The sequence below is a fragment of the Phragmites australis genome, chromosome 5 (assembly GCF_958298935.1).
Source record: "Phragmites australis chromosome 5, lpPhrAust1.1, whole genome shotgun sequence".
Classification (NCBI taxonomy): Eukaryota; Viridiplantae; Streptophyta; class Magnoliopsida; order Poales; family Poaceae; genus Phragmites; species Phragmites australis.
The window spans coordinates 46,805,786-46,833,542 of NC_084925.1; the positions used below are offsets into that span (position 1 = coordinate 46,805,786).

A 27,757-nucleotide genomic window follows, 5' to 3' on the forward strand; every position below is an offset into this window, starting at 1 on the left:
GTTCTTTGCACACTAGAATCCTATCATGGTATAGGAAGGATCGATGACCAGTATCGCATTATGTGAGTTGAGGGTGAGGCCAGGGGAGGTGAGTGCGGCAATGAGGTGGCGCGAAGGAGCAAAGGGGTGTGGAGGGTGGGGCTTATGGCTTGCTGCGGCGGCGGCAGCGACGGCGAGGAGGAGTATAGTAGGGGAGACTTTTAATCGGGGATGACTAATGGGCCTTGGTAGTTGGAGGTAACAGTTGTAATTTGATTTGTGAAAATTATAAAAGAAGAAGAAGACGATGACTAGGATGGATACAGTAATTAATCACGACGTTTAGCTAGTCTCTAGAAGCTAAGCTAGGCAATGTGCAACTCGTGTCGTCGGTGAACTCCACCCGCGCCGTCGTCGAACTCCACCCGCGCCGTCGCGATGCAATGATTCATGATTTATGTATCTATCTACATTCATGCATGCATTCAGATTCCTCGTGCATTTACAATATCACGCACGATTTTCAGATTATGTGCATATATAGTGTACGGATATCTACTGGTTCAATTAATATAATTCCAGATACTTATAGATATATCGATTTCTTACCATAATTACTTGTAACGATAATGCACTCTCAACTCTCAAGGAAAGGTCGCATATACACACATATACCTTTGCACTCTCAAGCAGTCCATCACTTGGGAATCAAATTTGGTTGATTTCCGATTAATTGTCGCTACACACGACGTCATTTCATTTTGAAGCGGCATCAACTGTTATTTTCACTTTATCCAATGGAGAGGTAGCAGTGCTTTGTGCTGCGAGTGATTTCTGGCACAAAAAAGAAAAGAAAAGAAAAGAAAAGGCAAAGGAGTATGGTACGTCGAGCTAGCTAGCCGGCCAATCTGTGCTCGCCGTTTCCGGAAAGCATCGTTGACAATTAAGGAAAACGTTGATGAGAATGCATCCATCAGCGCATTTCTGCGGTGAATCGTTTCACGTAGCCATCATATCATATTCATCATATATGATCATACCCCGGCCCGCGCGCAAGCAAAGAGATGGCTACTTTAATTAATTAGCTGTTCATTTTGTAGCTACGTGCGTGGTCTATATACAAAACATGGTAGATATATATATGGCTTCTGGTCTGTAGCAGATTGGAGCTCGCTAATGCATTTGGCGGTGGCTCCGCATGTGAACTTTATTACAGTACCTATGGATTGAACAAAAGATGTTTTCTTTGAAAGTAGATACAAAATCCACTTAATTTTCCAAGCTAGACGGCATAAATAAGATATTTCAATATTTGGACCGTGCGGCGCATGCACCAATGATGCCCTCAACAATGCGCAGCTTGCTCAGTTCCTCCTCCGTCCAACGACTTAAAAAAAGGAGGAGAAAGCAATCGATTGGCGAAGCGACGAAATTAAGAGAGAAGAAAAGACGGCTGGGATCCGGCCAAGATCCGTGTAGATCAATGGATAGGGCAGAGGTGGCCCAGGAGGAGGCCACGCGTGCCGCGAGTTTCAGGGGATGCTTGTTTTGCTCGTTGCAGTATGCAGAAAAGCGGCGCGTCTGGTCAGGGCAAGCTAGGTCGGTACGGACGACCAACGACCCATCACCGTTGAACGGAATACAATTCGTTTCGCTGTTGCCAGGCACCAACGAATTATTTATCTCTATTACACAAAGATTGTGACTTGGATTCCTACACCTGTCGATTTTTATGTTTTTTTTTTATTTTTATATGTTACTGGACTGACAAGAAAAAAATAATATTAAACCTATCATGTCACAGGCCAGCACGGTACGACTCAATCCTAAGTGAATCGTATCTAGTTTGACATCGTGACACGTGGACTGACACGATATAATCCGTTTAACTAACGAATCTAACCAAATCGTGCCTAAATAGGCATATATCATGCCGGGACAAGCCACCCATTTGACCATCTCTTCTTTTTATGGAGTATATGGCTTAGGAACTCTTTTGTATTATTCCAGTGTGACTAAGAGATCCACCTATTCATACAACCAAGCATGATGAAGTGATAAGTCTGGATATATAACGATCAAAGCACATAACCAATTAGATCCTTAGTTATGTACGTACCGGTGTCTCTCAAAATCAGCGCAAGTGAAGTAATCAGGGAGAGAGTCGAACGCCTCTATCCATCCACTTCTGCGGCTGAGTGGACGGCACACTCGTGTGTTCAACTCGGAAAAGCATGGACGGCACTCGATCGATCACTACATAAATATATAGATCGCTACCTTATCATGAAATAATGCTAGATAGCTGCTCCGCCAACAAACGGGTCGATCGGATCCGTCTCCCTCCGATTAGATAGCTCTCAGGAATATTAATCACAATATATATATATAATATATAACTTAATTCCTGGAGCCACCAAGCTATAGCTAAAAAGAGCAACCCCACCAAGACGTGGTTCCCAGATGACGCCTCTTTTTTTATGAACGTGCAGTGCGCAATGGAGCATACTACTATATACTACAAGAGTTCCAATTTTTTACCACAATTCTTTATGAGTAACCGACAATTTTTTTACTCTTTGGTACTTTTTCGAGTTTCTGACAGATTTAATTTCTAAAGTAATCTGTATCTTTCCCGACACTTTTAACAAACCACCAACATCATCATTTCGCCAACAAACTCATTTCCCACAATATTATATTCTTCATAAAATGCTATAAACCGTTGGCCACTTCCAAATATAAACCATGGGAAAAAATTGTTAATCTTTTAGTGATACTATGTTCCTTCTCATGTGAGTTATACCTGAAATGCTCTACACTATCTCCTCCGTTCAGAAATAGTAGGCATATTTCTTTTAGAATGGGTATTCAAAATTGAATTTTAACTAAGTTTTTCTTATAAAATATATCATTTATAGCTACAAAACATGTATAGTGTGAAATTATTTTGAATTGTAAATCTAGTTGTATAATTTTTATACACTATCATTCTTATAATTTGATTAAATATTAGTCAAAATATATAAATTTTAACTTTTTTAAAAAAAATACATCTACTATTTCTAAACGAAAGGGTAGTTAAATACTAAGGAAAGAGTAGTTAAATACTAGGTTCTTTCTTTCCGAGATTTCCTACTTTAGGACTCATTGGAAATTAGCTACTTAACGGGTAATATATATAATGCTGTCAAAACAATGAATAAATCATAGGTACATATAACAGTAGACAAGTTAATACTCCTAATTTCTTCACTAATTAAGCACGAGGGTTTGATCGAAAAGGCGTATGCACGTGCAATCGATCGAGCTTTCCTGGGGATTCCCAGCTGATGCATCTATACTTCAGGAGTAGTACTAAGCCAAACTAAGCTAGTATTTAACTACTCCCTTCGTTTAGTCTTGGTGCGTAGGGTATCTTAAAGAGAAATAGGTTGTATCTAAATTAAACTAAAAATAATGTCACCGAATATCGCTTATAGTTTTGATGCTTGTATCAAGTTGTAGATACTCTTCTTTCTAGGGATCTGGTTCCCTACTTTATATAGGGTGGTATACCGCATGCTATCCAATCGTAGCTGTCGGAGGATGAACTTCACAAGCGGAGATTCGGAGGGACTCCTTTGAGATTCGGCCGGAGGATGATTCTGAATCTACCTCGTATCTGAATTAAATGAGAGTAAATGAGATACAGATGGGATGTATGATCTGATGCTAGAGAAAATAAATGCTCATAGTATTTTAGACAGGTTCGAACCGCACGGAGCGTAATACCCTACTCCTGTGTGTATGCTATAAATGCTCTGAAAATGCCTCTACGAGGATCTCTTGCGTTACAAGGGTTTTTGTCTAAGTCTAGAGCTTCATGCTTTCTTATTCTTCGTCAGCTTGTCTCATTCCTGAAGAACTTGTCCTCATCGTTAGGACACACCCCCACCTTTTATATTGTCGGGGTGGCCTAGCGTGCCCAGAAAGGATGGCGTAAGTCTCAAGACGCTATAAATGGAAAGTAACTATCATGGGCTGCAGTTTGATGTTACGCGGGTTGAAAACGCGCTCCCGTCCGGTCCTATCGTCATCATCCAGCTTTTCAGCGGGTGCAGCGGAGAGGGGTCACCGGGCAGCCACCGAGCAACCCTGCGTGCCCGCCCGGCCAGAGCGAGCCTGACACAGCAGGGCGGCAGGCGATATGCCTCGAGCCCTGCGATGATATCCTGAGGCGTGCCGGATGACGCGCGATGGGACCCACCGCATTAAATGTCCCCACGCCTTCCTGCCAGGCGGTGGCAAGGACTGACAGCAGGCGTGGAGGGAGTGGTTGGAAGTGACAGGCCATGCTCCCTCTTAAATGCAGCATCGGGCCTCTCACCAATTGACACCTCACCGTTGAGCCCTTGTGGGGTCCACCGGCAAGGGGCTTCTCAAGTCCTCGGGGACTACTGTTCATAGCCCCGAGCACTCTCTCCCGGATATGTCTTTTCTTAGTCCTCGGGGAATTCGGGCACTCGGGGACCACTGTTTATGGCCCCAAGCGCCCTCTCCCGAAACTTGGCTTCTCGGGTCTTAGAGAAACTCGGGTACTCGGGGACCACTATTCATGACTCCGAACGCCCTCTCCCGGAACTCGGCTTCTCGGGTCCTCGGGAAACTCAGATACTCGGGGACCACTGTTCATGGCTCCGAGCACCCTCTCCCGGAACTTGGTCTTCTCGGACCTTGGGGAGAAGTCCCCGAGAAAAGACGCCATGTGGCACTCTGCTGTCCTGACCTCAGGATTCGAGGACCCCGGTTCCCATATCACCGATAGTAGCTGATAGGGAATCATTCATATTGTCTGCCATGACAAAGCATATGGATCCGATTTAGATATTAGTCGTTCTCGAGTTGGACAACCAATTAAGATTTTTCTAGTATACGACATCTAGATTTTCAAGTGTATCAGATACCGCAGATTCAATTCCGTAATATCCGAAGTTATTATATATGTGTACAATATATTCTATCCATATACAGTTTACTCCTTAAATGTATATACCATATAGTTATATTACCGTACACCGCTTAGATTATGTCAATAGCTTCTAAAATATTTATTTTAAAAATATAAAAATCATCTACGTATAGATTTATCCTGAAAAATATTCTTATAATATTATATTTTTATTAGATATTATAACTATATTTTAATAAAAAATTAGTTGCACGTCAAACACTATAAAAATAAAAAAATATTATGTATTTTTACAGGATGGAGTATTAAGTCTACCAGAATCAATCAATGTAGACGCTCACATAACTTTTTGTTTTTTTCTGCGATGAGTCGAACACGTATAACTGTGTGCAGTACTTTACTGCAAGTAGTAGAACGTTTTTAATCTTCACCTTCTGACTGTTTTTTCAGACTAGCTAGCACACGGTGCCCTTTTCCCTTTTATGTTTGGAACATTAGCTTTAAGGATAAACAAAGATAAGTGACATATATAATCATAAGTCTAGCCGGGAAAAGAAATTAACAAGGAGCCGCGAGCATATTCTTTTTTGAAAATCAAACACGGCTAGCTAGAGCTCGAGCCGGTCATATATTAAAAGGAAGAAAAAAGTTAATCTAATTTATAAGTGAAATCGGGTAAAAAAAATCTTAATAGATGCACGGTTTCAGAGAGAAAAATCAACACAAAGACCCCACGACGATAATACGACATTGGCTCAACAGATGACGCTCACGTCAGAAGGCACATCTGGACAATAGACAAGACCAACCTAACTCAACTCGCACACTAACCAACTAAACAACAGACACATTCACAAACTCGATCGACGGAGCCCTGCTCCTACGCCGCACCTCTCTGCCCCCACACAAGCTCGGTCGGCAGAGCCCAGCTCCCACGCCACACCTCTCTGCCTCCTCACAAACTCGATCGGTGGAGCTCTACTCCCACGCCGCATCTTTCTGTTGTGCAAGCCAATAGCGTGTCGCTTCAAAGGAGCGCGCATTGAAGCAAGCCGCTGTCGAGAAGAGCCAAAAAGAATGAAGAGTCACTGTGAACCGAGGACGTAGGGATCAACATACAAAAGAAATATGTAGACATCGAAGAGCGTGGTGGGCATCCGAGGCGATGCTTTCAGGAAGGGAGCGACAATGATGCCATTGTTGCTCGATCGAAGAGACGGTCAGGGTTTTCACCCAGCGGAGCCAAAGGGAGGAGGAATTGCCCCAATGACATCTTCACGAAGGAGATGATGCCCAAGGATGCTAACGTCTTTGACACTGGCACACAACCGGGCAAGGCTTTCGCTGCGACTCTGCCGCCCCAAGAACCATTCAAGAAAGCAATAAGCAGGCAAGACCATGGTAGACCCAGCAGGTGGCCAACGCTTTGATCAATGCCCAGCAGAGCAGCAGACCTGGCAGCACGGCACATGACGAACGCGGCAAGCGAGCGTAGCACTTGGCAGCATAGACAAGCCACCATGTCGCCAAGTGTGACCGCCTCCATGGCCAAACCACCAGCCCTCCAGCATCTGTCGACGTCGACACCGTCCCCCCAGCAAGCTGCAGAGGAAAGGGGCGGTCCGGCACAGGGTAGAAGCGTAGGCATGCACGATGCGCCCGCGCCCACACCACTACAACTAGTGACGCACCGGTCGAAAGGGCGCCAAACAGCGGTGGAGCGCAGGACCTACCAGTTGCTAGGTTTGCCACGCGCACCAACGAAGGACCCGGAGACGAGGCGCAAACCTGGCCGCACACGGACCCTGCCCACCGTGCCTCCAAGCGCGACCATGACCAAACCGTGCCTGCAGGTGACCGCAGCCGACACCGACATACCCCATCAGGCCGCGCAAGAAACAACAAATCGCCACGGCGCGCCCGCGGCGACTGACAACACATCGGCCGAAGGTGCACAACTCGACTACGGAGCGTGGGAGCTGCCACCCACGTGCACCCACCAACAACAGAGCGCAGATCCGGCCACCCGCACACGTTGCCAAACACAGCCGACTCGGATCTCAGCGGGGACAAGCATATCCGGTCGCTATCGAGGCGTGAAACCACACGCGCCTCCCGAAAATGGCGAAGCACGTCGGAACATGACCGAAAGGGTAGGCAACGCAAAAGCACGACCTCCGCCTAGAGCACGACCCATCGACCTCAATCTAGCCACTGGAGGCCGCAACATCAGAGCCATGCAGCCAATGCGCCGGGAGGACCGCAACACCGGAGCGGCGCAGCCAACACGCTAGCTCCGACGTCGCCAACCAGCGGAAGTGTCTGCCGCCACCTAGATCCGGCCCCTCTCACACGGATCCAGACAACCTAACTCATCGCATTGAACCACAAAGGGAAAGAGGAGAGAGAGGGGAGGAGAGGAAAAGGGAAGGGAAGGAAGTGGAGCCACTGCTTGGTGATACCCACCGGCCGCCGCCACCACCCTCTGCCGTCGCCGCTGCCAGCCTCTGATTTTTGAAAAATTTTGGCGGGGCACGGAGTCGCCCACGTGTCGCCTGTGGGAGACGACGTCAGGGCCGAGAGAGAAGGTAACAAGTCCAGCGGCGAGCATATTCGCAGCGCAGTCTGAATATAGAAGGAGACGATCGCCATTTCGGCCTTTGATTTGATCGCCATTTCGGCCTTTGATTTGACCGGTCAAACCACAGGTACGACCACCCCATCCATAGGAGGAAGTGCAACCCTTCTCCGTCCGTCTCTTTGCTCGATCTGGGGGGCGGAGCACCTGCGCGCCCCAGCCAGGCTCACACACGACACGACATGCATGACGATACCAAGTCCTCCTCCTCCTCCTCCGACCTCCGCCCTATATAAACCCCATCGATTTGCCACCGTCTCAACGTCTCATTCTCATCACCAAGCAAACAAAACAGCACGCACATGGAGCTGGTAGCAGCAGGTAACCTGGCATGCGGCGGCGCCATGGCCGTGCTCGCCGTCCTGCTCTGCTCCTTCATCTACGCTGCATGGCTCTCCCCTGCCGCGACCAGGCGCCGCCTCCGCAGTGCCGGCTTTGACGGGCCCAGACCGTCCTTTCCCTTGGGCAACCTGGTCGAGATCACGGCAACTAAGAACAGAACCGCGGCGGCGCCGGGCCCGGGCGTGAGCAGTGACATCCACGGCGGCGTGTTCCCGTACTTCGCGCGGTGGCGCGGGGCGTTCGGGAAGGTGTTCGTGTACTGGCTGGGCACGGAGCCCTTCCTGTACGTGGCCGACCCGGAGTTCCTCAAGTACGCCACCGCCGGCGCGCTCGGCAAGCACTGGGGCAAACCCGACGTGTTCCGCCGCGACCGCATGCCAATGTTCGGCAGGGGGCTCGTCATGGCTGAGGGTGACGAGTGGGCCCGCCACCGCCACATCATCACGCCTGCTTTCTCCGCCACCAACCTCAACGTACGTACAGTGCATACTCTCCTACGGAGTATATATGTTTGCTCTCCTGCTTTGAAATGCGTGCGTGCGCGCATGCATGTATGCATGCACTGATAATAAACGTAATCGTAACACGAATTGATTAATCACATCTCCTAAGTACATGCGCTGAAATCCGTATGAACACGCCGTTATCGGATTAGAGGAGGGGGTTTTTACGGTGGGCAGTTTGGGGTGTCGAATTTAGATGGAGGCTGGGCACGGTGGTTTGACTGCAACGAGGTGACAAAGGTAGCATCGGTGCCATAGGCGGTGGGCGGGATTAACGACATGAGAGCGTAGTGGGGGATTGGTTAGCGCAACGACAGAAGACAGTAGTGGATCCGGTAGTGCTCCCGCTACCAGAGACCGGTGGAGGAGGGCGGCGGCACACGAGGATGAGCAAAGGAGGTCGATGATGGAGTAGATGGGTGAAGGAGGACGGCGGTGGGCAGAGACAGAGGCGGGTGAGCGGGAGAGAGAGCGATGGTCAGATGAAGAAGGAAAAATCACATTTGTCCAATTGGATCCAACAACCGAGGATGTTGCCTGATACAAACATGTTATTTTTAGGTGTCTGAAATATAATATCACCCTTAATTAATATACGGGAGTTGTTAATTTTCAATCGAGTAAAAATAATGGTATGTTTTACTTGACAACAGCAACCGTTAGATGCTAACGGCTAAAAAAACTGATTAACAAGTGAACAATATTTTTCTATAGTAAGAATATATATAATTTCGTGATGTATATCGGACAAAAATCCCTGACTGAGTATAAATCAAATGATATATGCACGATCCGACGAACGAACAGATAACACATCGAGTGAAAGAAATCTATGATTTCAATCGATTGAAACGCAGTAAATCTGTTAATATATTGTAATATGTGTGCAGGACATGATCGGCCTCATGGAGGAGACGACCGCAAAGATGCTTGGGGAGTGGAGCGAGGCGGTGGCCTCAGGCCAGAGCGTGATCGACGTGGAGAGCGGCGTCGTCAAGAACGCCGCCGAAATCATTGCCAAGGCGAGCTTCGGCATCACCGATGACGAGGGCGGCGCGCGGGTGTTCGAGAAGCTGCAGGCCATGCAGGCGATGCTGTTCCGGTCGAACCGCCTGGTCGGCGTGCCCCTAGCGCGGCTGCTGCACGTCCGCAAGACGTACGAGGCGTGGAAGCTCGGGCGGGAGATCGACGCGCTGCTCCTGGAGATCATCGAGGCGCGCCGGCGCCGGCGCCACGGGAGCAGCAACAAGAACAACGGGAAGGACCTTCTGTCGCTGCTGCTGGCCGGGAACGAGGCGAGCGCGGGCGCGGAGAGGAAGCTGACGACGCGGGAGCTGGTGGACGAGTGCAAGACGTTCTTCTTCGGCGGGCACGAGACGACGGCGCTGGCGCTGTCGTGGACGCTGCTGATGCTGGCGGCGCACCCGGAGTGGCAGGCGGCGCTGCGGGAGGAGGTCCGGGAGGTGGCCGGCGCGGAACTGAACGCGGGCGCGCTGGGCCGGCTGACGAAGATGGGGTGGGTGATGAACGAGGTGCTGCGGCTGTACCCGCCGTCGCCGAACGTGCAGCGGCAGGCGCTGCAGGACGTGGCGGCAGCGGAGGGGAAGGCGATCCCGCGGGGCACCAACATGTGGGTGGACGTGGTGGCGATGCACCACGACGTGGCGCTGTGGGGCGAGGACGCGCACGAGTTCCGGCCGGAGCGGTTCGCGCGGGACCCGGTGCAGGGCGGGTGCCGGCACCGGATGGGGTTCCTGCCGTTCGGGTTCGGGGCCCGGATCTGCGTGGGGCGGAACCTGACGGCCATGGAGTACCGCGTGGTGCTGGCCATGCTGCTGCGCCGGTTCGAGCTGTCCGTGGCGCCCGAGTACCGTCACGCGCCCAGGATCATGCTCTCGCTCAGGCCCTCCAATGGCATCCAGCTCCGCCTCACGCCAGCATCTGCGTGATGATCGATCGAGTAGATTAATTCTATATATATGGATCGATCTACCGATCTGGCAGTGGTACGTACGTTATAGCTAATTAAGCTACCTGGGCAATAAGAAATTCGGATTTACTAATTTCAATCGACTGGTAACATAGCTTTGTTTCACTCGAAGTGTTATCTATTCGATCGTCCAATCATACGTCTCTACTATATAAAAATATTGTTTACTTATGAATTAGTTTTTTTTATTATATCTTCATCCAACAGTTACTATTGTTAAATGAAACATATTTTTTCCCCTCGATTAAAAATTAGCAACTTCTAATAAATTAAGTAGGTGATCTCCTAACTATATATGGGATTGTAGTACCGAGCTGTACACTTTTGTAAGCGCATGCCTGCCTGCATGCGTATGTACGTGAAATTGCCCGCACAAGTAGGTAGAGTTACAATTGCTATGCAACTCGTGTGCTTCTCATTTTGTATGACATGACGTACATGATCCATGAACGAGTTACAATTGTGAAGGATTTTGATTTCCTTGTGCCTGGCCCTCCCTGGTCTGGTCTTGGTCATCAGCTTCTTCAATCAATGCAATTAGCTTGTTGTGAAGATGAAGAATTAGCAATATATGTTTGAGGCGGTACAACTCTTTTTTACTCTATGGAGTTGAGTTGCTAAAAAGGATTACTCCACTACATAGCAATTAATATTAATATTGGTTTGACAGAAGAAAAGGGAAAAAAATGCAAGGGCCCATCCGGGTTCGAACCGGAGACCTATTGATCTGCAGTCAATTGCTCTACCACTGAGCTATGGACCCTCCGATGCTCTCACCAAAATGATTAGCGACGTAACAGTCTAATATTCCCCTCTTCTTCTCCTGCTCTAGATCTTGTTCAAGGGGGCCATCTTTCCTTGATGGTTAATCTAATCTACTAGTATAATCAGGACGTTGCATTGGTTGGTGCCATCACTTGGTCTTGTCATTCTTGTGTTACTACTACATCTAATCTCCTTCCGATTCGATTCAACATTTGGCCTAAACGCGTCTACTTTTCCTTCTTTATTGCTAATCCGTTTCTTACTTATTTTTTCCCAAGAGAATTAATGCGCAACAATTACATTCTTTTTGACGACGACGAGCTACGCCATTCTTTCCTCTCTTTTACACGCAATCATTCCCAATATAATCCTACGTGCTAGGGCAATAGTACTTTGGACCCACCCCAGATTCTCTTCTAATAATGGCAATTAGCCCGACCCATTTGACTTTTATAATTCCTCTCCTCACAGAACGGTACCTTGGAGTGGTTCAGAAGAAGAGATAATCCACATACGGAGAACTCAATACCCAGGTTCCTTCTTCTATATATATAGGAGTAGCTAGGTAGCATCTCATTATCTCGTACAACAACAAAGTACATCATCACAATATGATACGTAGAGTTTCTAACATGACCAACACAGCAATCACAAACAACTCTACAAGCAAGTTAATACATGCTGTGTCGTCAGGTGGGAAGAAGGATTTGTTCCAAGTCGAGACCCTGGCCTGGTCTTTCCATCGGTTTGTCCGGCGGAAAACTACTCACGGATCGAGTTGATATCTATGTTCGAAGATCTCGAGTCCATCTGCCTCATCATGCTGGGTGCCCACCCACTCATCGGATGAGGTGGCATGTTGTGCTCAGGCAGTGCCATTGCAGGGGCCTCTTCCTCACCTGCATTCGGTTCTTCATGTCCGGTGTCTGCCTCTGCCTCCGCTTTCGCTTTATTTTTCTTTGAACCACCATACATGAAGCTCCCCACTATCACCTGCAGCAATGCAAAAGCAATGTGTAAGAAAAAACTCAAGCACAAGCACAGCAAACTCATAGCTGGATCCCTGAATGGGAGAAGAAACTGGTATGGAAGACAAACAAGATTGTTGCAATGATTCCTTTTGATTCAGTTGCGATAACAAATAACCCATATGACAGCAAAATTATGATACTGACAGTATATTGAGACTGCATCACAAAAGATTGGATGAGCTATCACAGAAAGACGGTAATCACCTGAACTGTTCCAGCTGCTCTCAGGACTCCACCTACACTGCCACCGATAACCCTGTGGTCAGGACCACACAAAGCAATGCAAAGGCCTCCGCTTCGGGTTCGAATGCCGCCATCATCTAGCACCAAGTATGACCCAGAAAGGCACAGGATTTCAAATCGACCCTGCCAAATCAATAGTAAAACATAAGGGCCTAAATTAAATGAGAACAAATGGTATTTCTCAGGATCACAGTATAAATGAACAGTTCCATGGAAAAAAGAAAGTATCTTGTGAAGTATGGCCTGCATGGCAACCTCGCACATGGATATAACAATCTTGGACATCAAGCAGATGTTCTCAGCATGGATAATTAACAGCAATAGTTTAGGACATCAGCAAGCAATTCGACTATCAAGGTGAACAGCCATCAGCAATGCCCTTTGTTCATTTGGAACGGTGGGCAAATGTTTTATATTCAAACGTGCAAGAGAGGAACAAAACACATGCATGTAGTCATGTAGGAGTTTGGTGCAAATGATAACCAGCAGCAGGATACCTCATATGTAACCACGCCACCAGATTCCGAATCCTGATGAAGGGTTGCTGTAGAAACAGCCCCAGTTGCTGAAATGATGCACACTGCTCTTGGGCCTTGTTGCGAGAACGCCATTATCCTGGCAGCAATGTCCTGCACAAACAGGAAAGCTATAGTCACAAAACAGAAAGGCATACGCAACAATAATAAGAACTATTTAGTATTCCGTGAAACAGACAAAAGATTATTACGCTCTAATTTTGCTTCTTAAGTAGTTGGCACCCCAAGATTGGAATTTAGTCAATTTACCACCATAGTTGTTACGGCGGTGTGGCGAGGCGTGGTGACTCACAACTTTACAACGCCTATGGCGTGTGGCGTGGCAACGCCATACACACATCGGCGTTGAGAATACACACATTATAGTCTAGGATATTAGGAAATTATATTGGCAAATGGCAATGTTAATGTAGCTCAAAAGTTATAGTCTAGGGATATTAGAAAATCAAAGTAGCAATGTAAATGTGGCACAAAAGACGGAGAACTCTCTCATCTCAAAGTTTCAAATCTCTCATCTCTCCCTTCAATTAGTGGAATTTAATTAAAATATAAATCAATAAATAATTTCATATGAGCCAAAGCGAAGCATTTTTGGCCCACTCATTTTTTTCTCCTCTTATCGGTCGGCCCAAGCCATCTTCTTAACCGGCCTAGGCTCCCTGAAATGATCTGACCTGTTAACTCCATCTGCATCACTAAACCAAAAGGTCCAACTCCCAAGCAGAACCCAACCCTTCTTAGACTCACTCATCTTCCTCAGATCTAGGCCACAACCCCTCCCCCAGCTCCGGCGATCACCGGGGCACCTCTGCCACGACAGCGTGATGGACCTTCTCATCGCACAGATCACCACCGACCACCACTCTTCGGATGCGCTCTGGCAGTCATCCGCGCTCCTACAAGCCCAGCAGCAGTGCGCTGCGGGGTGCTACGTCTCCGCGCTCGCCCGCACCGAGGCGGACAGATCTGAGCAGGGGCGGCGTACGGCTCGGTCTCGGCGGCGACCTACGAGTCGCCAATCACCAACTCGGGCTAGGTCACAAAAAGGTATGCTCTCGTGGTCTGCCTCGGTCTGTGACCCACCCAACCTCTCCTCCCCCTTCTCATCACCTCGATTGACCAGTATGGCGCCCGCCACAAGGAAAAAGCCACCACATGACGCCTTATCGGCGCCGCAGCGACGCCATGCCGATATGGCGGACACCATACACTCCGTCGCCGTGGCGAGGAGCAGATCAGCGCCACACCGCCATATCGTCGTTATGGCAACGACATAACTACGCCATGACAACTATGTTTACAACAATTATGAAGTGTCGCTGTTAATCCATGGAATCAAACTACATTTTAACCCGGGTTCAATGAGATAGCATGAACTATAAACTTGTAAGTGCAAATGCTTTTATTTTAAAAGAAAATAAAAAAAATGCATAGGTTCTCAAGGACAGATGATTTTCTTGGATTAGGTGTCTAACTGCCAAGATAGTAAAAGCAAAGAATATGAAATGGAAATGCAATGTCACATCAAGTAGCTTTTCCGGAGACAATGCTAATGATGCATCATCAGCAAGTACAGTTATCTAGAGAAGTTAGCTTGCACAACGCAACACTGATGCTAATGCAGCTGAAACTATCCCACATCACAACCTCCTTCAATATCGATGATAGATTCCTGATTTGACAGCTAACAAAATAGCCGCAACTTAATGTACAGGGCTAATAGAAGCCACTTAGTGCCACCAGTGAATTCAAACACACAAAACTGTTTTGACCACTAAAGAAGAGTTTGTTACACTTCCTATAGGTTCATGTGGTGTTGCCTATTCAGATACCTCATCTATAAGATACACCTTATAACAACAGGAATTTGAGTGGATATGCACACTGGGTAAACCAGAAAACACTTGAAGGTAATTCGCAGCACCAAATACAAACAATCATCACTCATGACACTAAGCAAACAAGATGTCCAACTGAACAATAATACATAAATCAACAAAGGGTGAACCAGAGCCACTTTGGAAATAAATCATCATTTGATGATCATTCTAACTTACCTCTCCTGGTGAAATAATAATCACATGAGGAGTGAAACCTGTTCCAACAGAGCCAAGAAACCACTTTCCTAAAGAAAACACAATGGAACATCATCAGATAACAGCAATAATAAAATCCTCTCAGATCATGCATATAAAACAAGGGAGTGCGAAAGAAACAAAAAGCTAGTCACGCAAAGGTTCCACCTCTCTTTTTTTCTTGTGGGTAAAGCCAAGGTAGTAAAAGAGATTTACTTCCCGCTTAACATAGCAGAGCCAACAGACAATTTGAATATGTTGTCAATTCAAGAACTGCCAAATTCATAATCTCACTTTAACAAAGGAAAAAAGAGGGATGTTTAGAAGAACGCTCCACACCCACTCCAATTCGAAACAAAATCCTGAAGAGATTATGTAACAGAAACATAATCAGAACAGAATGTAGGGATTGTATTTGCCAAGATGGCAGTCATATCTTCCAGAGGACAACAGGTGAGTAACAACCTATCAGTCATGGGAAGGACAAGTAGTGGGGATGTAATGAAACAAACTAGAAAAACAGGTATAGCAGAGCAAATTGTTCAGAGTTGATCCAGATACTTAACAAAACGTATAAGCTAAGTCAAGAACTTCTCTTACATTGCACGATACACAATGTGGCTGGATTCAAGGAAGGTCAAACATAACATAATAGGCGGCCAGAGCATGTTCATACCCAAGAAGCAATGTTATCATGCAAGACATTCATGGCATTGAGAAGTTATGGCGTCACGGATATTGAAATCTACCCATAATTGCCTAGCACATTTTTTCAGTGGCACAAATAGAGTATATAAACTATATGGAACTACCATTGCACTTGATGATCAATTATCATAAATATAGGATATGCTAGTGAAATTACAAGGCCACAAGAAGTTACGCCATCACGGAGATTTAAATCTACCCATAATTGCCTAGCACAAAATTTTCAGTGGCACAAATAGAGTACATAAACTTCATGGAAGTACCATTGCACTTGATGAATCAATTATCGTCAAGCACAGGACGTGTTAGTGAAATTACAAGGCCACAGGAACTCACCAAGCGAAGCCAGCTGCTGCATCTTCCCAGACCCAGGTGGTCGCCCTCTGCCACGTTTCTCTGATGGGGCACCAGACCCTGAACCCCCAGACCCAAATCCTGAACCTGGTGTGGTGACCATGGCCATCCCCGAGCTCGACGAGTGAGGTGTTGACGATGAAGAGGGCGAGAGCCCAAGCGTCACCGCCCCATCAGGCTTATACTTCCTTGGCCTACCCCGCTTCTTCTTCACATGCTCATCCTGGCCAGCTCCACTCCCCTGATCCCCTTTAGCATCAGCACCCACGGCCACGCCCATGCCGATGTCCATACTACCACCGGCGCCGGCGCCACCACCAGCGCTGTGCTGCGCCACAGGGGGTGAGGCCTCAACATGGTGGTACCCCTGCCCAATGTGGGGACCCCCAACTTGCGGGGTCTGGAATCCGTACCCCGCAGAGACTGCATCAAGATGCTGCCGGTATCCGCCAGGCGGCGGGCTGTGGAGCCCCGCCGAGTGGCCGGCGACACCCGGACCCCCGATGCCCCGGTGCTGCGCGTAGAACGAGGAGAAGTTCGGCCCCGATGCAACCGTGGACTCCCTCCCGTCCATTCATGGAATGGGCAGCGCCGCAGAGCTCACCGCTGCCCACCAATACGCACGGGCCAAGCCTAGTTGCAAGAAACGGCACAGAGGTGGCAACTTTCCTTCACTATTCGAGATCAGATGCTCCCGAAAGTTATTGAAGCGAGCAAATGGACGCGAGAATCTCAACTCTGAGGATCTTCCCCCACGAACACTCACACAAAACTGCCATTCTTCTCGCGAGACGAAGCAAGATGAGATCGAGCAACGCGAGATCTCAAGAAAGCGGTGAAATTTCCTGGTACCGGAGGAATGAAACGCAAGAAAGAACGGGAAAAATCCAATCTTCGCAACAAATGGACGAAAAAAGAGGGGATTTGTGCGAGGTTTTCGGCGGAGACCTCTCAGACGAAGGTGGCCGCGCCGGAGGCTTGGGTGGCTCGCGGCGGGATCTGCTTTTGCGGCGGGTGGGAGGGGAGAGATCCGATCGAAAATGGCGATGGGGGTATGGGGTGCTAAAACCCTAGAGATGGGGGAGAGAGGGATCACAGGGGACGAAGCGAAGAAGAAGAGCGAGCATGTATGGTGTATGTGTTCGAGGAGAGAGAGTGCGGGGAGAGGAGAGATCAGGATTGTTTGTGGAAGGCATAAGGAATGGCACATTTCTTCTACTCACTGCGACTCTGCGAGCTAGGGAGGGCAGCCGTCAGGTTCGCATCTTATACAATGAGTTAAGTAGAAATAAATTATCTTACAGTAATATTAATAAGCTTTTGTCGATTCTTCATTCAAAAGATTTTATGTATATTAATATCTATTAGTACTTAGATGAATTAGTGTCTGTTGGTGTAGATTACATAATGAAACAAATACCAGTATAGTCATTTTTCTCTCTATTTTTTTACAACATAGATAAAAGATAAAATACAATAGCGAGTAGAAAATTATAAAAATCTAGTAATTTATATGAGCGGACGATACAATAGGAGTTGGTATTTCTCTTTCACGTGTAGATGACATGTTTTGGGTTGGCAACACCACTGCATGAAAATACCTGGCACAAAGGATCCTAGCCTTGACCGGGTACGGAGACAGAGACACGTCACAGTAATAATTGGACTGAGAAGTGAGAACTCACCCTCCCTGATATAGATGAGCAAGCTATTATACCATCAAAAAGAGATAGTATTTGTTACCACTCCACTTGATCAAGCAGAAAAAAAGAGGAGATATTTATCTACTGGCATCTATCAACATGCATTTCGATCGAGTTCTTGCTATGGAACAGTTTCAGCACGATCCAGCCAAGGTACCTGAACCGATCGAGTTCTTCGCAAACGATTACGCTGGCTGACATGACATCACCTCGATTATTGAGCTTGGAATTTCTCTCTCCTTTGAACAAGCCCAAAGGCCTTCTTTCTGCCTCCCAAGGGCCACCGGTAAGCTCCAATGTGCCAGGTCGGTTGGCTGCTTCCGAGGAGATTAAACAATTCTCCGAGCAACACGACAAGAAGCAGGCGTATGATACGACGTACTTCCAGGATCATACAGACAAACAATGGGCAGGCACACCTTGCATTTCTCCTATCGCAGCAGTTTCACACAAGAATTTTCCAATCTGAAAACGTTCCAGAACAGGAAGAAAGCTAGTGAAAAAGGAGATGTAGAGCATCATTTCGTCTGTCAACATTGAGTTGCTGGGCAGGCAAGAAAAGGATTGAATGATTCAGTGGAGCCACACAGTACTGAGGATCGACACATGCAACTGCTGTTGCATCCAAAACAGCGTGCAAAGCAAAAGAGCATAGAGATCACAAACCAGAAATCGAGACAAAAATATTCCAAGACGGTAACCATCTCACAGAAGAAATATTTCAGCCGTCTTCTTGCTTTGGACAAGCTCGTTTATACTCTACCACTACAGGAGTAGAAACCAGCAACAGAGAAGGGTAACAAGCTGCACTGGGAGGGAGTTGCCTAGGCTACATGAAATCTGGTCCCAGCAAATGCTATCCATATGAGGACAGAACCCTCTCATTTCGTTCAGAAAATCAACATCAGCTGAACACTTTAGCCAATGGAATGCAGATTATATGAAGCAAAGCTCTGCAATCACTTGTCGACCTCCATGGCTTGTGCAGCTTTGGCTTTCGTTAAGGCTGTAAGTTTCGTCTTCACCTTTTTCTTGCCAACCTTAAATTTACCACCCTTTCTATTCATTTCACCACCATCGATCTGAACAAATGGAGGAAAGAAAACAACATTAACATAAATGTGCCAAACTTAGATCGATCAGATCTAAATACAAGCAGTAGTCTAACATCATGATCAAACAACACGTAGTACAATCTGGGGAACTGGTGAGGGAAAACAATCCTAAGGACCAAGGTATATAACAAAAACTGCCTGCGCATAAATTAGGAGTAGTTAGAAAAAGTCCCTGAGAGCAAACATAAATATTCATAATATAGATGGTAGACTGTCAGAGTGCTACCCAAGAATAACAATTCTAGTTTTTAGAAGAAAACAGATTAGCAAGTTTTCCCTGGAGCACCAAACTAGTATGAGCAACCTGGTTGCAGCATATCAGATGGCATATAGCCACCAAAGATTACCAAGAAGCCAGAATGAACAAAAGAGCCATACAGCTGGCACAGAGAACTTGACAACATGTATTTCAAAGGGTTAACAGGCAAACTTCAGTTCACACAACCACACGGTTAGAAGTAATGCTAAATAACACAAAAAAGATAACAGCAAGCTGAACTTGTAAACAGGTTGTTTTCATCCACCTAAAAACGCGCCTCATATGTTTCCCAGTGCTAGTACTCGTCACGATGGTAACACCAGCCTAATGGAAACAGTTCAGATGGTAACACGATAGATAACAGGATCTAGTTCATAATCAAAGTACTTGTATATTTCCCAAGCTGACTAATGACCAGCGAGCATGGCATTTTCATGAAACATCAACAATAAAGGCGTAATAGGACCAGAACTGCTCAGGTACTTAAGAAAATGCCAGGATGGTCATTCCACAGCACAAGTTGAGGAATGAAAATTATGTTTCCTCAGGGATTAATCCAAGAAAAAAAAAAGTGCACACCATTCATGGCCTAGAGAATAAGAGAGACGGTGTGACAAACTGTAGCTCATTCCTGCAACCTCATAAGAAAGGAATAACCGCACTAACAATTTCACAAACTTCCTGTTGCCTGTTTAGCTGGTGGGCTGCGCCCCCCAAGCTGGAGCATTGAGACCAAACGACCATAAGACCATGATTACGGTCGGCTTCAAACAAACTCAGACAACTAGCCTCCTAGTCAGAATAAAAAGGACTAGCATGGTTCTATTTGTAGCTCTACTCTGGTCCTGATATAAAATCTGCTAGCCGGTTATGCGACTTGTAAACAAGCTTACAGCCTCCTAGCCCAAGGTAAATCATAAGAAATCAAACACCATGACATAGCATGGTGAAACACACATGCTAATTGACAGAGAAAGGCATCCCGTGATGCCAATCAGTAATCTAAATTTACTAGTCAGTAGTCAGGGCTTGAGCATTCATGTGGACAAATACATCAAGAACTACTATTTTAGAGAGAGAAACTGCAAGGCGTTCCTAGACAGATAGTACAGGATTGGTACCTTCATCTTGGATTTCTTGGCTTGCAGCTTCTTGGACTGCTTCTCCTTGGCTTCCTTCTCCCCTGCACATCACCACCAAATCAGAACAACTTCTCCACCAGAAACAGCCAAACAAGGGAGAGGCGAGATAGTACTTTGGAGGTCGAACTCGTGCTGCTTCTTCCTCTTGGCGAGGTTGTTCTTCTTGGACATCTTCCCTCGCCGCCAATCGTACCGCCGATACAACAGCAAGGAGAAGCGAGCAAACCCTAGCCGATAATTTCTCCCGATTCTAGCCTCCCTCCTTTAGTCCTTTTCCTTTCCCTTTTTTTTTTGTCGGTAGCTGTTGGATTTGGCGGCTTTGGGTCGACTCGTCACCAATGGGCCCAAATATATGGGCTTGCCAGCGTTGCTTATCTTAAAGCCCAACCACTATTCAGCCCATAGCCCAATAACCTGCGGCCCGCAAGACTTCTTACGTGGGAATTTTTTATTTTTTTAATATTTACAAAAATACACGACCATTTAGAAAAATACAGATATATGCTACCGTCGTCCACTGTATGAGCGATGGCAAAGTGTCAACTATCCAACGAGTGACCGGAGCGTCGCTGAACACCGCTGATGGCCCATTAGAAAAGATATCGCCTATTGAATAGATGATACCTTTTCTTATATAAATCGGCGTTTGGGTTGCCCTCACGCCTCATTTGCTGCCTAATCTAGAGAAGAGGGATAGGGAGAACACCCAACGCAGAGAGGAGAAAGGAGGGGATGGAGGAATAAGAGGTGAAGGCCTGAAAAGAAGATAAAGTTTTCTACTTTTATTTTTTATTTAAATATATATAAGATGTTAGATCTACAGTTTAAATATATTCTAGAGTTTAAATATATGTTAGAATATAGATCTAAGTGAGGGTAGAGCACAAAGGCGAGGAGAGAGAAAAGACGAGAGGGCACAAAGACGGAGAGGGAGGAAAAGCGTAAGATTAAAACATCTCTAACAGAAACTCTAAAATTACATCTCCTATAATAATATTATAGCATCCTATAATAATATTACAGTATCCCTTATTTTTTCCATCTTCAACAGCCACCATATTTCCTACCTTCTATTCATCTCCTCCTTCTCTCGGGCCCACAAGCATACACATGGAACAGTGATACGAGGCCTCAAATCGAGTAGCAAATTTGCCGATATATGCCGGAGCCTGTTTCACTGTAGCGCACGGCAAATAGCTTCTACGGTCTCTGTTGGATGCAAGAAACGCTAAAATGGACGAAGCACAGTGATGCGAGGTGAATTTCCGGTCTCCGCTGGAGATGGCCTAATCAACCGCTCAAAAAGAAAAGAAACTCCTAGAGGGATTTGTGACGTGGGAGGGAGCACCTCGCCATGTCGGGACACGTTGCTCTGGCCGACATTCATCCGATCAAGAGGACGCGTGGCGCAAGGCCGGTGATGACGTGTCATCCATCATTCTATCGTACTGTATCCACCAAGGATTAAGGAGCATAATTAACTTTCCCAAGCAAAAGCAATCTGCAAAAGGATTAGTGGTGGTGCAACGCGTAAGCTCTACTCTACTCCTCGTACTGAGCTAGAGCTTATAAAAGGAGCAGGCGATTAACAGCTTGGTCATCAATCATCATCATCCGCATTTGGTGATTGGTGTCAGGCTCAGAGTCTTGCTACTACCCGGGGAGATCGATGGAGTCCCGGGAGGCGATGGAAGCGGATATGGTGGCGCCGGCGGCCGCTGCCGGCGCAGGCGCAGGCGATGTCGGTGGAGTAGCCAAGAGTAAGAAAGACCCTTTGTTACGCTGCTTCTCTCTCATGTCTGTCTCTCTGTCCGTCCGTTTGCTTAAATTCTGGTGATGTTCTGGCAGCTTCAACCTCCTACCGACTCAGAAAAGTAACTAATCTGAGATCGAAATTTTAGCATCTAGATCGAAATGTCTCTTGTAAGTCGTATTTAGGAAGATGGAAGAAAACATCTGCTCCGGACCTGTCAATCTGAGATTCTCATTTGTTCTGGAGAAATTTCTCTATGTTCTAGTTGTACAGTTTATCCTGGAACTCGTAAAACAAAGGCACCTTGTTGAAGCTAACCTGGTAAAAACAAGTTACTTTGCTTAGAATCCACATGATGGTTCAGCGCTACAATTGGATTGCCTGCCTCAAGTGCTAGTCCGTGTGTTACCTGCAGATGGACCTCCAGTGCCAGTAGAAAAGGCTGCAGATGGCTCGGCTGACAGAGGTGTCCTTACAGTTTCAGTAAAAATGCGACTATGAATCTTTTGCTATGAAGAATCAATCAATTTACACAGTGAAAATTGTAGATGCCATACTTGCAAAGGTGGAGATGGACAGGAAATTGTCGACGATCAAGGCTTGGGAGGAGAGCGAGAAGAGCAAAGCCGACAACAAGTAACCCATACTGAACTGAACTGAACTGAACTGTGTTTAGAAGAATTCTTTGCATGCTTATCCACAATGTAATCTTGTTTTTACACGCAAATGCCTCACAGGGCTCAGAAGAAGATGTCATGCATCCTCTCGTGGGAGAACACAAAGAAGGCGTCAGTCGAAGCAAAACTGCGAAACCGAGAGGTCTGAATCTTTTCCACAAAATCATAGTCACTTATCAGGGAGATGCTGCTTGCAAACAGTTAAGCTTATTTACTCGACAGTTCTAGTTCTAGATAGTTGTGTTGTTGATCATTGTGTCAGCAGCTCAGCTTGGTGAGACTGAAATTGGTCGCCAAACATACTGTTAACTAGTTCTGGATTTCTGACCAAAGCTGCCGTTGCTGAACGAACGTACCTTGATACTAGGAGTAGCAAATGATATCAAACATGGAGTCTTATGTGAAGTTCAGTTGTCAAGATATAGAGAAAATAGCATGTGCCTATTCTGACATACATATGTCGATTTCAGGAGAAGCTGGAAAAGAAGAAGGCAGAGTATGCGGAGAAGATGAGGAACCAGATTGCAGCCATCCACAAGGAGGCAGAAGAGAAGCGTGCATCCGTGGAGGCCAAGAGACACGAGGAAATTCTCAAGTACGAGGATATGGCGGCCAAGCACCGATCCAAAGGGACTACCCCGGCGAAGAAAATCCTGGGCTTTTTTTAGCACAAAATACAGTCCTGTTCTTGCACAATCTGAATGGGACCAAGGGCGAGCAATTTGATATTAGCTTCTGAGGCTTAAGCTTGGTTTTGTTTTGGGCTTGTTTTCTTGTTGATGTTCCGGCCTCTTGGCTATTGTGCTTGTACTTTTACTATCCTTAGCTGAAAATGTAAGCCTGCGCCTGTGCAGTATGATGTAATTGTATGCATTGTATTTGTAGTCACTCAACATTTTCAAAAGCGAAAACCTGTAGCATAGCTGCATGTACGTGTAATGTACTTTGAAGGAAGGTACATAACAATGTGAACATCTGGATTCTGGAGTGTGGGACTTGGTGCTGGTGCTGAACAGTGACCAGAATTCAGAACACAGGGGACACGAAAGCACAACTAGCAATGAGCCAACAACAGCGATCGTGCGTGTTTTTTTTACTGACTTATAACCACCTCTTTTCTGAATCTACTGATCCGACTTATTCCAGCAATGCTACTACAGTGAGTAACAGTGTAACACTTTAACATCTAGCTACAGCAATGCAATGCAATCTACAAAATCATACCAGCACTGCAATGCAATGCAGATCAAAACATCTAGCTACAGCAATGCAATGCAATCTACAAAATCATATCAGCACTGTAATGCAATGCAGATCAAAACATCTAGCTACAGCAATGCAATGCAATCTACAAAATCATAGCAACATAGCTACGCACTGCAACTACAGTGAGTAAGGCAAACCTGGGACATGCTGCTAGCAGCGTGACGGGAGCGATCACGGTTTCGCCCGGGATCAGGTGGGCGGCAGGACGTGGTACCGGGTCGTTCACGCGGCGTGCGCAGAGGTAGGCAGCGAGCGCGACGTCGACGGTGGCCACGGCGCTGACCGTCGCGGCGAGGACAGCCACGAGCACCTTGCCCCAGAAAGCGGCGCGGCGCAGGCGCGGGCGGTAGTGGGGGTGAGCTCGGCGGCGGCGGCCTCGGCGAGCGCGGCCACCAGGCGCTTCGAGCGCCGGCTGAGGCCGTTGCCGGCATGCAGTTCGGCAAGGACGAGGTTGATCTGCTCTGGGAGGGGCGCGTCCCTGTCGGCGGTGGAGTCGGCGGGCACTGCCACCTGTGGATTCGCAAACCGGAGGCGTCACAGAAAGAGAAATTGAATTTAGGCATTCGGAACGTGAAAATTTTCAAATTTAGGGGGGAATTAGTTGATCAACCGAATCAATGGCGAACCGCCCATCCAGCCGATGGATCAATAGCCAAAATTCGAGTGCGAATTCATAACTTCGAAACACGAGCGCATTCAAATACGAATCGGAAAACCCAAATAAAACCACATTCCCATCGCGTCAAAAAAAATCCAGCGCGAGTCCCAAAATTTCGAACGGAAAACCGGAGAAGCAACTGAAAATTCAAAAGGATGCGGAGCAGCAAATTTGAAACGCCGATAAGGGCCCGCATTCAAAATCCTAGCACAAATTCAAATTTGAAACGCCAAAACTCCATTCCGATCATGAACAACCGAAATGACAAGCAATTAGGACCCGCATCCAAAATTTTCAGCACGAATTTTCAGATTTGAAGCGCCAAAACTCGAGACTCAAACTCAAACTCAAACAGTTCAGGACCACCGAAATGGCAGTAGCACCCGAACTCAAACGGAAAACCCCAAACACGAACCCGCATTCCAAATTTGCAGCGGAACCTAAATTCTTTTCGAAAGCAAGGAAACCTCATTTCCATTACCAAAATAACAGAAGCATCCACCGTTTAGAGTCCTTACATCAAAAATAAAGAAGTACGACTTTAACCGAATATTTAGATAAGTATGTTAAACAATATTATAATATAGACAGAACAACATTTCAACTAAAAACATTCAGGCAACTATATCACCATAGAAGATAACCAATCATTTCATATTGGAGCAAAACCCCAAAACAATCAGAATATCACACCACCGGAAAAAGGACCCCATCATTCATCCATTCCCTCGGTCTCTTAATTCTTAGCCAGCTCATCATCTTGAAGCAAAAAAAGGTGACCACCAGGTGTAGCTTGGGGTGGCTGCTGTCGAGCCAGCAGCTGGGACACATATTGCAACAGATCTTGTATACCACGAATTAGCTCATCTTTGCTCATGTTCTTGAGAAGCTATGCCCAAATAGTAAGAAAAAAACAAGCACGGAAAATAATATCACTAGGATGACGAGGAGATTTTTCTCAAAGCAAACATTATTCCTACGTTTCCAAATGACCCAACAGATGGCAGCCAGACCCATAGTAGCAAAAAAATTGTTAATATTCACCAAAGAGTCGATCCAGATATTGTATTGATAAGTAGAATCAGGAATAGTACGAGCATCGAACCATTGGGCCACTAACTCCTAAACTGCCTTGACAATAGGGCAGAGAAAGAAAAGGTGTATGTAACTCCTAAACTTGTAATCATATTATCTTTAGTAAGGATATCATTTTATTCAAGAAGCCAAAGAAAGATTTTAATCCTTTCATGTATCTTAGCCTTCCATATATTATTGAAAGGTTAGTTGGTAGTGTCTCTCATCAAACAACTATACAAAGATTTGACAATAAAAATTCCACTAGAATTCAACAACTAAATCACTTAATCATCACTTCTAGAAAACTGAAACTGGGAGGTCCAAAACAGTGTCAACTCCCACTGATCCTGAAGGACACCAGTCAGCCAACGCCTAAAAGGAACATTCCATTGGTTCATCACAACCTCACACACTGAAACATTTTTAGTTAAGCAGATGTTATACAGACTTGGGAACAAGATAAAGGTTTATCTTGAATCCAAACATCATCTCAAAATCTGGTGTTAGCATCATTATTAACAATACATTTTTGACTAAGAAGATAAAAAAGTTTAACTTTCAAAAGATCGGCCCAACATAGATAATCATCAATTTTATATTTAACTAAAGAGATAGAAGTATTAATGAGGTATTTCTTCCTAACAATAGCTTGCCAAAGACCAACAGATTTTTCAAGCCTCCACCACCATTTACACATTAAAACATAGCTCATTTTAATTAAGTCTTTAATACCTAACTCACATCTTTTCTTGGGTTTACAGATTTTCTCCCAGGCAATAAGGTGATATTTTTTTTCTTAGTACCACCATCTTGCAAAAAAAAATCTCTCCTTACCGTATCAATATGTTCCAAGACAGTTTTACGAAGAAGGTAAAAAATTCAGGAGCAATTCGAATTCACCCGAGCCGCGCTCCTCACCTCGGTGACACAGGAGTCGGCACCGGCGAAAGCTGTCACCGCGTCATCCGGAGCAGCGGAGATAACGGACGAGGAGACTTCGGGGTCTGGCAGCTCCAGCAGAGACGTGAGGACGTCCTCCTGTACAGTGAGGCCCTCGGGCACGGCATCCGGCGGCAGCGTGGAGGTGGCGGAAGCAGGGAGAGTGGAGTCATCGTCGTAGTCCACACACTTGGCCACCACCTGATTGTTGTATTTATTTTAGAAATTTTAATGTGATTTTGCTTCTCTGGGCCGAATCTCAACTGCCTCTGGGCCTTCATCTGGTTTGGTCCAAGCCCGAAGCTGGTGTGCCCTAAAAAGGGTTCCGGCTGACCAGATGTGGGAGAAAAAGAAAAAAAAATTCCCTTCGGGGGAGGCGGCGGCGGCGACTGCAACAGCCTCTCTGGGCTTCTCACGATGGAGCTTCGCTGGGATTCTCCTGGCGTGTTCTGGCCGTCTGATGGAACCGGATAGGGAGGTGCGCGCGTAGGGTTCGGAGGGGGGGGGGGCTCCTCTGCGCCGTGAGTTTGTAGCCGCCATCTCCCCTTTTTCTAGAGAGGCTGGGCTTTGATTCAGCACATGAGTAAACCGGGGCATCTCACAGTTTTCGGTTTTCCCCTCTTTTTCTCTCTGTGATTTGAGCTTTGGTGTTGAGAGCTTGGACTCCAATTGAGGTTTTGGCCGAAGCTCTTGTAGCACTGGGAGGCATCTTGTTGATGCTCGGAGCTACGCTGCCGAGGTTCGCCCGCACTGCAGAGGCTGTGCGGTTGAGGTATTGTATCTCCGTCATCCCCTTATCCGGCGGCAACGTCGGTTGATTGGATTTCTGGGACTACGACATCTGTGTCGTGCCTTGCCTCACTCTCCAGCTTATTCCAGCATATTCACTGTGAGCTCTCTCTATTCCCCTGATCTGAACTGTTGGATGCATGGTATAATTGCTCTGTGATGATAAATTTCATTGAAATTGATTTAGGATGTTGAGTACAATAGATACAACCTTGATTCTCTGTTTGCAATTTGGCATGAGCAGTGATATGATCTTTCAGTTTT

The 27,757-nt window shown here is 46.4% G+C and overlaps 4 protein-coding genes, 1 non-coding gene and 1 pseudogene across 5 annotated transcripts; 2 read left to right on the forward strand and 4 right to left on the reverse strand.

The window, feature by feature from the left end:
* The first annotated feature begins 7,845 nt into the window (after positions 1 to 7,845).
* On the forward strand, positions 7,846 to 10,362 carry LOC133918145 (cytokinin hydroxylase-like). Its single transcript, XM_062361881.1, has 2 exons — positions 7,846 to 8,383; positions 9,304 to 10,362. The coding sequence occupies exons 1-2, from the start codon at positions 7,871 to 7,873 to the stop codon at positions 10,360 to 10,362; spliced, it is 1,572 nt and encodes a 523-aa protein (XP_062217865.1). The 5' UTR covers positions 7,846 to 7,870.
* A 732-nt stretch (positions 10,363 to 11,094) lies between these two features.
* TRNAC-GCA (transfer RNA cysteine (anticodon GCA)) lies at positions 11,095 to 11,166 on the reverse strand. Its single transcript has one exon. It is a non-coding gene; the product is annotated as a tRNA-Cys (tRNA).
* A 514-nt stretch (positions 11,167 to 11,680) lies between these two features.
* On the reverse strand, positions 11,681 to 17,301 carry LOC133920149 (AT-hook motif nuclear-localized protein 9-like). Its single transcript, XM_062364822.1, has 5 exons — positions 16,098 to 17,301; positions 15,036 to 15,103; positions 12,940 to 13,071; positions 12,404 to 12,565; positions 11,681 to 12,161 (listed from the first exon to the last, which is right to left on the reverse strand). The coding sequence occupies exons 1-5, from the start codon at positions 16,687 to 16,689 to the stop codon at positions 11,931 to 11,933; spliced, it is 1,185 nt and encodes a 394-aa protein (XP_062220806.1). The 5' UTR covers positions 16,690 to 17,301; the 3' UTR covers positions 11,681 to 11,930.
* Positions 17,302 to 18,476: 1,175 nt separating this feature from the next.
* LOC133920150 (uncharacterized) lies at positions 18,477 to 20,610 on the reverse strand. The gene is made up of 3 exons (XM_062364823.1): positions 20,448 to 20,610; positions 20,314 to 20,375; positions 18,477 to 18,900 (listed from the first exon to the last, which is right to left on the reverse strand). The coding sequence occupies exons 1-3, from the start codon at positions 20,503 to 20,505 to the stop codon at positions 18,778 to 18,780; spliced, it is 243 nt and encodes an 80-aa protein (XP_062220807.1). The 5' UTR covers positions 20,506 to 20,610; the 3' UTR covers positions 18,477 to 18,777.
* A 1,217-nt stretch (positions 20,611 to 21,827) lies between these two features.
* On the forward strand, positions 21,828 to 23,797 carry LOC133920151 (remorin-like). Its single transcript, XM_062364824.1, has 5 exons — positions 21,828 to 22,094; positions 22,503 to 22,553; positions 22,636 to 22,723; positions 22,825 to 22,906; positions 23,235 to 23,797. Exons 1-5 carry the CDS (start codon positions 22,004 to 22,006, stop codon positions 23,430 to 23,432), a joined length of 510 nt encoding a protein of 169 aa, XP_062220808.1. The 5' UTR covers positions 21,828 to 22,003; the 3' UTR covers positions 23,433 to 23,797.
* Positions 23,798 to 24,126: 329 nt separating this feature from the next.
* Positions 24,127 to 27,494, reverse strand: LOC133918147 (uncharacterized; annotated as a pseudogene).
* Positions 27,495 to 27,757: the final 263 nt, after the last annotated feature.

Coding starts and splice junctions, on each gene's coding strand:
- LOC133918145 (XM_062361881.1), top strand. CDS start 7,871: ATGGAGCTGGTAGCAGCAGGTAACCTGGCATGCGGCGGCGCCATGGCC. Junction 8,384..9,303: donor TCTCCGCCACCAACCTCAAC/GTACGTACAGTG, acceptor ATATGTGTGCAG/GACATGATCGGCCTCATGGA.
- LOC133920149 (XM_062364822.1), bottom strand. CDS start 16,689: ATGGACGGGAGGGAGTCCACGGTTGCATCGGGGCCGAACTTCTCCTCG. Junction 15,104..16,097: donor GCAGCAGCTGGCTTCGCTTG/GTGAGTTCCTGT, acceptor TGTTTTCTTTAG/GAAAGTGGTTTCTTGGCTCT. Junction 13,072..15,035: donor TTATTATTTCACCAGGAGAG/GTAAGTTAGAAT, acceptor CTGTTTGTGCAG/GACATTGCTGCCAGGATAAT.
- LOC133920150 (XM_062364823.1), bottom strand. CDS start 20,505: ATGTCCAAGAAGAACAACCTCGCCAAGAGGAAGAAGCAGCACGAGTTC. Junction 20,376..20,447: donor GCACGAGTTCGACCTCCAAA/GTACTATCTCGC, acceptor GGTGATGTGCAG/GGGAGAAGGAAGCCAAGGAG. Junction 18,901..20,313: donor CCAAGAAATCCAAGATGAAG/GTACCAATCCTG, acceptor CCATTTGTTCAG/ATCGATGGTGGTGAAATGAA.
- LOC133920151 (XM_062364824.1), top strand. CDS start 22,004: ATGGAGTCCCGGGAGGCGATGGAAGCGGATATGGTGGCGCCGGCGGCC. Junction 22,554..22,635: donor AGATGGCTCGGCTGACAGAG/GTGTCCTTACAG, acceptor TGAAAATTGTAG/ATGCCATACTTGCAAAGGTG. Junction 22,724..22,824: donor AAGAGCAAAGCCGACAACAA/GTAACCCATACT, acceptor AATGCCTCACAG/GGCTCAGAAGAAGATGTCAT.